Source organism: Peromyscus leucopus, chromosome 7 (genome assembly GCF_004664715.2).
Source record: "Peromyscus leucopus breed LL Stock chromosome 7, UCI_PerLeu_2.1, whole genome shotgun sequence".
Lineage (NCBI taxonomy): Eukaryota > Metazoa > Chordata > Mammalia > Rodentia > Cricetidae > Peromyscus > Peromyscus leucopus.
The window spans coordinates 32,639,835-32,652,125 of NC_051069.1; the positions used below are offsets into that span (position 1 = coordinate 32,639,835).

Below are 12,291 nucleotides of genomic sequence, written 5' to 3' on the forward strand. Positions count from 1 at the left end.
CTGGAGAGACGGCTCAGAGGTTAAGAGCACTGGCTGCTCTTCCAGAGGACCCAGGTTCAATTCCCCACACCCACGTGGCTGCTCACAAGTGTCTGTAACTCCAGTTCCAGGGGATCTGACGCCCTCACACAGACATACAACAGGTTAAACACCAATGCACATAAAATAAAAATAAATTTAAAAAAGAAACAATGACTTTAAAAGTTAATTTTTAATATTTATATGAAAAAGCAGATTGAAATCATTTTTTTTTTAAACTTGAAAAGCAATTAGGGAAGGGAGGCTCATATTAACTTTAAGGCTTTCTATAAACAGCTTGGTGATCCAGCTTAACCACAAACAATGTGAAGAACCAAATTTAGTTAACCAAACTAACAGTCCCAGTTCAGTTACTGTATGACAACCAGCAGCAAGACTACCCTCAAACAGTGCTGAGGACCTGGATCTCCAGTGACATTTACTTTGCTTCTGGGCCTAGGGGGGGCTATGCTCATCTGTGGAGCCTCTCATGAGAGACGGGGTGGCTGGGGCAGAGTCCTGTTTACTTACCACTCCTCCAGCCTCTGACTAGTGCCCAGAGGCTACTTCTGTACCTCTCTGTCGGGGTGGTCTGTCCAAATGAGGGTTCATGAAAAGCAGACTTCCTGCAGGGCAGTTGAAGACTCCTATAGTGAATATATCCAGAGAAGCAGGTGGGAGCCGCAGGGCTTTGATAATCTAGATTTGGAAGGTTCCCAGAATGTCAACATTCTGTCTGTGGTAAGGCAGTCCCCAAAACCAGTCCATATTCCAAGGGAGACAATTAGATTGTACCTTTACTAAAGAAAGGTAAAAAAGAGGTTATAGATGTGTTTTAAAAATAGTACTCAAGCTAGGCAATGGTGGCACATGCCTTCTATCCTAGCACTTGGGAGGCAGAGGCAGGCAGATCTCTGTGAGTTCAAGGCCAGCCTGGGCTACAGAGTGAGTTCCAGGACAGCCAGGACTGTTACACAAAGAAACCCTGTCTCGGTAAAAACAGAACAAAACAAACAAACAAAAAAATAGTACCAAAAAAAAAAAAAAAAACAAAGAAGGGTAGGGTTCTGGAATGAAATTCACCTAAGAGAAAGTATGGTAACAATGAAAAAGTATCTAAAGAAAGACTAGAAACGCCACCAAGGATTTTTTTCCCAAGACTTGTGATAACACTCATCAGCAGAGAGAGGTGAGTTAGAAGATGAAGTTGGGTGGAGGACTGGGTGGGGCTCAGTGTTGGACATTTGCCCTAGGTTCAACCCAGTACTGCTGAAAACGGGGTGGGGTGGGCAGAAAAGCCAAGGTCACTCAAGGTCCCCAAATCTCACGAGCCTGCACATCTTCACTTCCCACTAAGATGCCCTTCTTTCTTCCGGCTTTTCCTACTCATTCCTTAGGGTTGGCTTAGACACTGGCCTCCTTCATCCAAGTGTGGGTCTAGTGTTCTTCCTATTGGACTCCATGACTCACTAACACTTACCAGTGTCTACTATTTGTCCTCATCTCTATCCCTCTCCCCCTTCCTGGAGTCTACGCTGCTTGCGGGCACAAGGCATTGCTTTGAACCTACAGACCCCTAGCAAGCAAGGGATGAATGACTTAAACAAGGGCATGGAGTATTCCTAAGTCACCACACAGGACACATACACACACACACACACACACACACACACACACACACACACACACACACACACACACACACACACACACGGGGCTACCAGCCCTCTTGTTTGGCCCCGAGATCTCCTGTTACCTCCCTGCACAAGCCAACTAGAGCTGTGCAGAGCTGGTCTGAGGTAGGCTAAGCTACCTTAGTGTGACTAGCCAGCTCTTCAGTCTGCTCAGCTGTGGCCTCCCCTCAAGTCTCCCCAGTTCCTCTTCCCAGTTCCTCTCTGGGAGTAGATCGACCTGCTTCCAGCTAAAACCTCAGACGCGATAATAGGAGGAAAAAAATAAATAAATAAGGGTCGAGAGTTGGACAGTTGGTGGCAACGAGATGAACATAGATTAATGATGTGGACCTCGCCCTGGCCTCCTCAGCCTGGGCTGGGGAAGGTTCATGGTTGATACCCATTAAAGGGCTTAATGAAATAATTATAATTCACACCCCAGAGCATCAGAGAATCAATACTGGGGAACTTTGAGCCACTCTGGGGGTGGCACCCCACTGGCTTCACAGTTCAGCTCAGCAGGTGGAGCTGGTAGAAGGAAATGCAGTTGACAGGAAAGTTACATTAAAAGAGGGTAATAATAGATTAAAAGCTGCCGGGATCCTGGTGACTGGATGTCAATAACCTTTATTCCCTGCCTTGGCCCAATTCTGCCCCCTCCGTGCACTATTAGCCCAAATCGATGGGCTGTCAATTGACATCCCCAGCTACAGCATTAATGCGAGCTCACAAAGGAAGCCTGGCCTTATATTATCACTCCTCTCGCTTCCAAATTACCACATAATGCAGGCCGCGGGCAGCTTGTGACATGTTAACACTATACACGATTTGTTGGGATTGGACTAAACATTTCATGGCTATAGATTTCATCAGAGACTTGATGACAGAAATAAACTGCCATCCACGGGGAAATCACTGGAAATAATAGAATTAGGCATTGTTTGGGAATCCGGAGGGACAATGGAGGGATGATGAAGGAGGAAGAGAAAAAAAGAGCCGATGGCCTGCTGTGGGGGCAGCGCCCGAGAAAGACTACAATCGAAAGGCCTTGCTTTCATTTGGTCTCAGTAAAGAACAGGTACTTGGATTTTGTCCTTGGCTTCATTTTCAATTTTTACTCAAGAACTGGGGAGAAGATTCTTTCCCCGTGACAACCAGGAATGTGATGGTCGTGGGCTGACCTGTCACTGAATCCTAATCCCAGAACCTCAAATTTGAAAGTAGGGTCCTTACAGAGTTGCCCGGACAGCAAATGTTTAGGGTCGTGCTTCTTTACACATTGACAAGCACAATATGGCAGGCAGGTGACGGTAGTCAGGAGATTCCCCTCCCAGGCAACTATGACTCCTGCCCAGATGTTGACTTCAGACTACCAGTCTCTAGACTGGAGACAATAAATCTGCTGTTTTAAGCTGTCTATGTGTGTTTGGTGCTTTTATGGCCCCCTTAGGAAATAGTGTTTACTCATGGCTAATGATAGCCCCATTTACTGAGCTCTCTCCCAAGTCAGCTCCAGGGATAAATGTTTTACACATACCAGCTCACTTCATTCTCCTGATGATCCTAAGGTCGAGTATTGTAACCTCCACTTCTCAGGTAGTTTCAGAAAAGTAATTTGCTCAGCATCGCACACCTTTAGAGGGCACAGCAGGTCTCTGGACAGAAACAGGAGAAATACTAAACCAACAAAAAAGCTTCTGTTGAACTTCCCGAGGTTCAGTTGGTTTCTTGCTTGTAGCTGGCCTTCTTTTCAGGTCTATCTATTATTTCCTACCCTACCTATTTGGTTTGAATTGAGCCCCACTGCAAATATACATCAAACCACATGGTATACCACCACGGCCTCGAACTTGCATTCCTCCTGCCCACCTCCTAAGTGCTGGCGTACAGGCATGAGGCAGCCCCCCCCCCCCCGCCCGCCCGCCCCCCCCCTCTTAGATACTTGTGAGAAGGAAAAAACTGTCCCTATTCCTTCTCCTTCATCCCAATATTGTAACAGTTCTCTCCCATTTGATCTCTCTCTGTTCTTTCCCCTACAGCCACTTGGTGGAAATGATAAAGGAGTCACAAAAGACCATGTATTATATGCTTCTGTGTCTGCAAAATGTTCAAAATGGATGCATGGCTAAGGGGGTTTGGGACTAAGAAATAGTGGTAACGGTATCGAGTTTTGTTGACTAAATTGTTTTACATCATTCTGTAAATATGTAAATATACACAAAATACTGACCAAAAAAATAATAAAAGATGGTATATGAACTGTTAAAACTGTTGTCTTTTCTTAAAGACATGAGTTATAGCCAAGGCTATACCTTGAACTCACCATACAACTGCAGATGAGGCTGAAGTGCTACACTACAGTCATGGGTCACACCGAGTTTTCTGTGTCGCCAGGACTGAATCCTGCTGGGCAAGCATTACCACCTGAGCCGCATTGTCTTTGCAAAGGTCAGCTCAGAAGTGAGTTTAAGGTCAAAGGGTAAGTTAGGACAGGAACATACGCTTAGCCACTGGGCCTTTGCTCCCCTGCTCGCCCCTCTCCTCTACCCCCATTCACACACTAAACTACCTCTCTACCTCAAGCCATGCCCCACTCCATCCCCAGCAGGGAGGGGCACTTGCTCACGTGCTTGGACATGAATGTGGACATTTGGGGCTGGCTTGGTCTATCATTAACCTGTGCTTCGTCATGCTGCCAATAAGGCAACGTGTGAAAACAAGCAAAAAGCACTCCCAACAAACCTGTTCCAGCTGAGCATGGTGGCCTTTAATCCCAACACTCAAGAGGCAGAGGTAGGCAGACCTGAGCTTAGGGGCAACATGGTCTACAGAGTTCCAGGACAAACAGGGCTCTGCAGAGAAATCCTGCCTTGAAAAATCAAGAGAAAAATATTCCCTAGCAGTTGCTTTATAGTTAGTGCCATCTGCTGGACAAAGATGTCTTAAAATCATTACACAGGATCAGGTGAACCAGGTCTCGTTACAGCCCCACCCACTGCTCCATTCCATCAGGACTAAGACACTACTTTCTTGTACACTTAGAGTCTTGAACTCAGTATTCATTTGAACTGTTGAGAATTTTATTGCTATGGCTCACAACAAAAATATTTCCCTTTGTAAATTAAAAGTCTAAGTTACTTGAGGAACACTTTAATAGCAAAAAAAAAAAAAAAAAAAAAAAAATGCATCACAGCTAAATTTTAACTAAAGCCTGGCATGGTAGTCAATGCCAGAGACCTCAGTACTTTACAGGCAAAATTGAGACCACCTTGAAAAGTTAACATGCTAAACTGCAGAAACAGCAATTACCTTCCCTGTAAATTAGACTTAGGAATAAAAATGAATGGCAGTGGAATACTGATGTCCCTGGAGAACATCTAGTTTTTTTGCTTAGTGACTTTTTCCATAAAAACAATACTAATTTTCACTCTGTAATGGGGCAGGACAGAGTTGTGTGCTAATAAGCCTACTGCCTTCAGTTCTCAGGACCCAGACTTCCAGTCCTGTCTTCTGACCTCCATGTGTGCCCATATATACAGAAGTTTAAAAAAATCTGCGCCAGGCAATGGTGGCACACCTTTAATCCCAGCACTCGGGAGGCAGAGCCAGGCGGATGAGTTGAGGCCAGCCTGGGCTAGCAAGTGAGTTCCACAAAAGGCACAAAGCTACACAGAGAAACCCTGTCTCGAGGAAAAAAAAAAAAAAAAATCTGCAAAGAATTATATTCTGTGCTCTAAATGTACTGTGGCCTCAAAACAATTATATGGCAGTACATTATGTACTGGTCAGGGAGTCAGAAAGTTAAGGAGCCCAAGTAATATTTTGAAAAATGCAGCACCATAAACTGTAAATGTTCCTCAGCTCATACAGTGCCTTCGTATCATGTTGGAAATTGCCTGGTTCAACCCAAGTGGCAATATGTGCACTACACACCTATAATCTCAGCCTATAAACTCTGTGTGCACTACACACCTATAATCTCACCTATAAACTCTTAGCTGAAGTAAATCTGCCTTTCATGTCATTTGTGGCACTACCCTAAGAGAAACTCCAACTATTAGCTCTACAGCAAAAGCTATTAGGCTAGTCCGCCACTAGGTGACAGCCTAACACTTACGCACAGCTATTTTTCAGATGTGGAAGCCCCAAAAAGATTTACCATTTCCTGGGATTCAGATTACCATTACCTACCAATAACCCAATTTTGTCTTTGCCAAGAGATTACACCAAACAAAACCCCACACCCTCATGGGGCTGAGACTCTTTTGCTCCTTCAGCTTTGTCAAATTGGTGCCATTTTTAAGAACCAAATCCAGTTATGTTAAGCTGCAGGTTGAAACTAAAACCCGAATTTACTGCTTGTAATGGATCAATCTCATTCTCCCACAGTAAATGTCCACCATCCCAAGCCCAAACTGATGAGTAAACCCACTGAGGTGTTATTTCCACCCTCACAGTGCCAGGTGTGGTGGCACAGGCTTCTCAAACCAGCATTTAGGAAGCAATCAGTTCCAAGTCAGCTAGAGACCTAGCTGAGTCATTTCAAAAATCACCTCTGGTTCATTAAGTTACACACTCAGGACAACTGTATGGTGCCAATTTAAATAATTTTATTAGACATTCCATTTTCCACCTGTTTTATTAGACATTGCATTTTCCGTTTAGGATACAGTGCTTATAAAGTGCAATGTTTTATTTACTTCCTCTCCCTGTGCACATGTTCCGTGTTCAAGTATTGAGAATGCCCAGTAATTTATTGTAGCAGCTTAAATTTAAAACTGCTATGAAACTTGCTAAATTTGGGTCCTTCAATTGTTTCCCTGTGGAACAATGCTACACCTCTACTTGGATTGACTTAATCCACCTCCTCAATGGTGGGCCCTGAAGAAGCACCACCAGATGGAGGAGCTCCTCCACCAGGGAAGCCCCCAGGCATTCCTCCTGGCATGCCACCAGCACTCTGGTACAGCTTGGTAATGATGGGGTTGCAGACTTTCTCCAGTTCTTTCTGCTGGTGTTCAAACTCTTCCTTCTCTGCAGTCTATGAAGAGAAAAGTATCAAATTACTAAAGAGGTCTTCAAACAGTTCATTCTGAGGGGCTGCCAACTAAAGCCTACATTACAGGAACCCATTCCTTAGCCTTAAGAGTCACTCAGACATCCAAGGAAGGTAACTGCCAACACTGCTTTGCATTCTGGTGGAAACCGCGAATGTTTTGGACCATTCATCACAGTGACCCCTACTCAGCATCCTTTTTTCTACATATACTACTCCCTCTTATTGGCAACAGAACACCTACCTGATTCTTATCCAGCCAGCTGATGATTTCATTACACTTGTCTAGAATCTTCTGTTTGTCCTCATCATTGATCTTGCCTTGAAGTTTCTCATCTTCAACTGTTGCTTTCATGTTGAAAGCATAGGACTCCAATGAATTCTTGGAGGAAACCTTGTCTCTCTGCTTCTCATCTTCTGCTTTGTATTTCTCAGCCTCCTGGACCATGCGCTCAATATCCTCCTTGCTCAAGCGGCCTGGTTAAGACAAAATCATGAGCAGTCTTAGAATTAAAGTTAGATAGACCACTAGGCTGAATCCTATTGGAAGGTAGTTGCTATGGCCACACTTACCCTTGTCATTGGTGATGGTGATCTTGTTCTCCTTGCCTGTGCTCTTATCTACAGCAGAAACATTGAGGATGCCATTGGCATCAATGTCAAAAGTGACTTCAATCTGAGGAACACCACGGGGTGCTGGAGGTATGCCTGTAAGTTCAAACTTTCCAAGCAGGTTGTTATCCTTGGTCATGGCTCTTTCACCTTCATACACCTTGAGGAAAAGTAAAAACACAGTAATTAAGACATTGGATTTAGAATGCAAGATCCAAAAAAACCCTCAATTAGGGGAAGATCAGTCGCTCAGACATCCAAGGAAGGAACTAGCCAACACAGCATTTCTGGTGGAAACTACGAATGGTTTTGGAATCCATCATCACAGCGAAGACTTCCCTGGGTTTTCTATACAAACCAAAGCAAAACTCCATTAACATACCTGAATGAGCACACCAGGCTGGTTGTCCGAGTAGGTGGTGAAAGTCTGTGTCTGCTTGGTAGGGATGGTGGTATTGCGCTTGATGAGGACAGTCATGACTCCACCAGCAGTTTCAATACCAAGGGAGAGAGGAGTGACATCCAAGAGCAGCAAATCCTGAACATTCTCAGACTTGTCTCCAGACAGAATGGCAGCCTGGACAGCTACAAAAGGGAAAATAAAGGTTAGAAACAAGCCCCTACTAAGTTCAATCACTTCAACACATTTCATTCGCTCAGACATCCAAGGAAGGAACTAGCCAACACAAAACTTCTGGTGGAAACTACGAATGGTTTTGGAATCCATCATCACAGCGAATTTATCTTAAGGGCCTCTTTAAAGAGGGACTTATTGGACTGTAAAGACAAGTATGTAGGGCCTTATTTACCTGCACCATAAGCAACAGCTTCATCGGGGTTAATGCTCTTATTCAGTTCTTTTCCATTGAAGAAGTCTTGCAGAAGCTTCTGAATCTTGGGGATTCTGGTAGAACCACCCACCAGGACAATGTCATGGATCTGTGACTTGTCTAGTTTGGCATCTCGAAGGGCCTTTTCTACAGGGTCCAGAGTGCCTCGGAACAGGTCAGCATTTAATTCTTCAAATCGAGCACGGGTAATGGAGGTATAGAAGTCGATTCCCTCATAGAGAGAATCAATCTCAATACTGGCCTGGGTGCTGGAGGAGAGGGTACGCTTAGCCCGTTCACAGGCAGTACGCAGACGCCTGACAGCTCTCTTGTTCTCACTGATGTCTTTCTTGTGCTTCCGCTTAAACTCAGCAATGAAATGGTTGACCATTCGGTTATCAAAGTCTTCTCCACCCAAGTGGGTGTCTCCAGCTGTTGATTTGACTTCAAAAATTCCATCCTCAATAGTGAGGATTGACACATCAAAAGTACCACCTCCCAAGTCAAAAATCAGCACATTCCTTTCAGCTCCAACCTGTCATTGAAAAAAAATATTCTTAGCTCATATACTTCTGGTGTGCAAATTAACCTAAGCCAAATTTGTGCTTTAACACATACCTTCTTATCTAACCCATAAGCAATAGCAGCAGCAGTTGGTTCATTGATAATTCGAAGCACATTGAGGCCGGCAATAGTTCCAGCATCTTTTGTTGCCTGTCGCTGAGAGTCATTGAAGTAGGCTGGCACAGTGACCACAGCATTGGTGACAGTCTAGAAAATACAATGAGTAATTTGCACAATTGTTAGCTTAGCAAATTCCAGCACTTAACAGAATGCTTCTTTTCAGAATCAAGAGGCACCCCAAATTGACACCTGCTAAAACCCACCTTCCCTAGATAGGCTTCTGCAATTTCCTTCATCTTCGTCAGAACCATAGAGGACACCTCCTCTGGGTAGAAACTTTTTGTCTCTCCTTTGTATTCTACTTGGACCTTGGGCCTGCCTGCATCATTCACCACCATGAAAGGCCAGTGCTTCATATCAGACTGAACAACAGCATCATCAAACCTACGTCCGATCAAACGTTTGGCATCTGTAAAATAAATGTATTTCATTTTACTACACCACTAAATCACAAATTAAGGGAGCCCAGAAGTATGTTGTACTTTAGCACACTAAAAGGAGTGGTCCCTTATCACCGAAGGGGGGGTGGGGAAAGCTGACATCCGGGGCACAATGGCCCATATTCAATACCTTGCGACACACTACCACTGCCCATTTTATCAGTTGCAACGTTAATTTCTCAGGCTGCGGCAGCCTAGAAAAAAAAGCTTCCCAGCCCTCATAAAAAATTGGCTACTTACCAAAAACTGTGTTGGTGGGGTTCATTGCAACCTGATTCTTCGCGGCATCCCCAATTAGCCGTTCTGTGTCAGTGAAAGCAACGTAGCTTGGTGTGGTTCGGTTTCCCTGGTCATTGGCAATTATCTCCACCTTCCCATGCTGGAAGACACCCACACAGGAGTAGGTGGTGCCAAGATCGATGCCGACTGCAGGTCCCTTAGACATGGTTGCTGCAAGAGAACGGCATAAAGCAGAAAATGGTTACTAAGCGGCTTCCTCCCCTCCCCGGAGTCCGGACCGCAATGGCTGTGGGTTCCTGCCAGCCCTAACCGATCACCTGAGGCGGCGCACAAGGCTCAGGACGGCACTGCTGCAGTCCCGGTGGCCGTGCCAGCGCTGGCAGCGCCCGCCCCTGGCTGGAGCAGCCATCTGTCCTGAAGGTCTGCGACAATGGCTGAGCACGTGGCCCCGGCCCCGAGCGCACAGCCCCCCCTCCCCGCGCCGTCAGGACCGCGCACTGCGGCCGCCGGGCTCGCCCTCCTCGACTATTCCAAGCAGCTCGCTCCCGGGCGCCCGTCGAAAGCCTCCCTCTTCCAATCCGCGGACCGGAGTCGTGGATGCGGCCCGGGGCCGCCGCGGCACCCCTCCCCCGCCGCCGCCGCGCGGAGCCTCCGGGCCATGGCGGCGCCGCCCTGCCTAAGCCCATCCTCCCCTTCTCCAGCTGCAGCCGCGGTCTCCGGGGACGGCGGCCTTAAGCCGCGCCGCGCCCGCCGCCCGAGCGCCTCGCCGCCCACTGCAACCCAGCCCGGCCGCGGCCCCCCAGCCACCCGAGTCCCAGGCCTCACCTGGCGTGTAGGCCTGTGCTGCGCTAGCGACGAGACCGCACGAATTCCCCCCGAAAGCTGCCTCCGCGTTCAATGAGACCGGTTTCCGCCCGCCTCACTGTCTCTTATACCCTGTCTTAGAACCTTCCAGAAGGATCCCGCCCCGTCCCGCTGCCCATCAGAGCCCCTCAGCCAATGGGAGACGGGTCGCGTCGGAACGCACCAATGAGGAACCAGGACTTTCCCTCAGGGCCCGCCTCCGCCCCGCCCCACCTGGCGATGACGCACGCCCGCAGCGTTCTGGAACTTTCATGCTCGCCCCCGCGCTCCGCACGGCCCCGGGGGTGGGGGGGAAGGGGAGGGCGGGGCGCAGGGAGCCCGCGCGCGGGAGTCCTCTGTCACTCAGGGCTGGCGGGGGAGTGGGGGGAGGGGGAGGGACGCGGCCGAGTGTACGCATGCGCGCCCTTGTCCGCGGGCGCGGGCGGGGAGCGGAAGGAAGCGGACGCAGGAAGGCGGGTCGACTCGCCACGGACCAATGACGGCCGTGTTCTCCGCGACCTGGGCCTCTCGGGAGCCTGGGCCGAGGGGGGGGAGAGTAGCCCGAGGGGAGGGGGAGTCCGGGAAGAGAAGACGGAAGTGGGCCGAGGACAAAATGGCGGCGAAGGTTGTCGCGCCCCTCCCCCGCCCGCCCGCCCGCTCCTCCGGCCCGGCCCGCTCGCTCCGCCAGCCCCGCGGGCCACCGGCTTCCGCCAGGCGTGGCGCGGTCCGCCGCCCTGAGACGGACGGGGCGGCCGCGCTGGCGTGGCCGGGTCGCCGTGCCGCCTCGGAGGTGGCCCGGCCGCCGCGCGGGCCCCGGAGGAATGGAACGTGCCGGCCTGCAGCCCCCAGGGCGGAGGCCCAGCCGTGCCTGACCGGGGTCCCCAGGACCCTCGGTCGTACCCCTCAGTGAGAGGAAGCGTCCAGTCCTGGCTGATGGCCGCAGCCGAGCGCCCCTCCCCACCTCGGGACTGGGGCCGCGTGGCCTCTGTCCCCTCCCGGTCCCTCCAGACCGCTCCCTCCGTGGGGGAAGGAAAAATGTGCAAAAGGGTGTTTTTTTGTTTTCCCCCCTCCCGAGGGTGAGCCGGGCCTTGGCAGTCCTCGTTTCCGGCAGCCCTGTGTCCTTGATGGAGCCGTCTCGACCTTTTATTTTCAGTAACATGAGGTAATGTCTCCCCCGACTTGACTTGCCCCAAACCGAAGGGCGCGAGCGCGCAGCGTCCCTGCAAACGTGACAGTGGCCGCCGGCGCGGGCGCCCGACCCCGGAACCGCAGTGCGCGGAGGCAGGCAGGGCGTCCAGGGTCCGCTCCCACCGAGCCCGGCTCGCCTGCCCGGCCACGTGTCCTCTCCGATGGGCAGGGCGGCTGCTTATCAGCTGCACCACATCGGTTTATTTTTTAAAGAAGAGTACTGTAGCAACTCGGAGTTAGGCTGTTTGAATTGGAAGGTCTCCAGACCACGTGAGGAAGGCTATCCGAAGACTCTTTGTCCTTATCAAAGCCAGTAATTACCGAACCAAAGTCATAAAGGAATAACTCCCCCCCCCCCCCCCGTATTTGAATCTTGGCATGGAGTTCCTGGAGGGATGTATGTACTTTTTGTGACTGTCCAAGAAGGTCGTTTTAATACGGTGCTTTTCGTGTAAATGTAAACACACGTGCTTATTTCTTACGGCATTTCTAAAGTATGTATCGCTCACCCCCATATCAGAAACGAGAGGCACAAAGACATCACAACTCCTTTGTCTTAGGCTCACCCCTGGCCGATTTTCTAAGGTTCAGTGTCACGGGGTGTGGTGGCTTACACTTAGAGTCAGCACTCCGGAGGTGGAGGATCAGGAGTTCTGCTAGACCCAGCTTGGAATATATGAGACGGTCAGTCAGTCTGTAAAATGAAA

At 49.1% G+C, this 12,291-nt stretch overlaps 1 protein-coding gene and 2 non-coding genes across 3 annotated transcripts; all 3 read right to left on the reverse strand.

Annotated features, from left to right (window-relative positions):
• Window positions 1-6,281: 6,281 nt before the first annotated feature.
• Window positions 6,282-10,485, reverse strand: Hspa8 (heat shock protein family A (Hsp70) member 8). The gene is made up of 9 exons (XM_028866296.2): window positions 10,379-10,485; window positions 9,554-9,763; window positions 9,077-9,282; window positions 8,808-8,960; window positions 8,169-8,724; window positions 7,742-7,944; window positions 7,321-7,519; window positions 6,992-7,224; window positions 6,282-6,732 (listed from the first exon to the last, which is right to left on the reverse strand). The coding sequence occupies exons 2-9, from the start codon at window positions 9,756-9,758 to the stop codon at window positions 6,547-6,549; spliced, it is 1,941 nt and encodes a 646-aa protein (XP_028722129.1). The 5' UTR covers window positions 9,759-9,763; window positions 10,379-10,485; the 3' UTR covers window positions 6,282-6,546.
• LOC114691306 lies at window positions 7,605-7,690 on the reverse strand. Its single transcript, XR_003734192.1, has one exon. It is a non-coding gene; the product is annotated as a small nucleolar RNA SNORD14 (small nucleolar RNA).
• LOC114691305 lies at window positions 8,012-8,097 on the reverse strand. Its single transcript, XR_003734191.1, has one exon. It is a non-coding gene; the product is annotated as a small nucleolar RNA SNORD14 (small nucleolar RNA).
• Window positions 10,486-12,291: the final 1,806 nt, after the last annotated feature.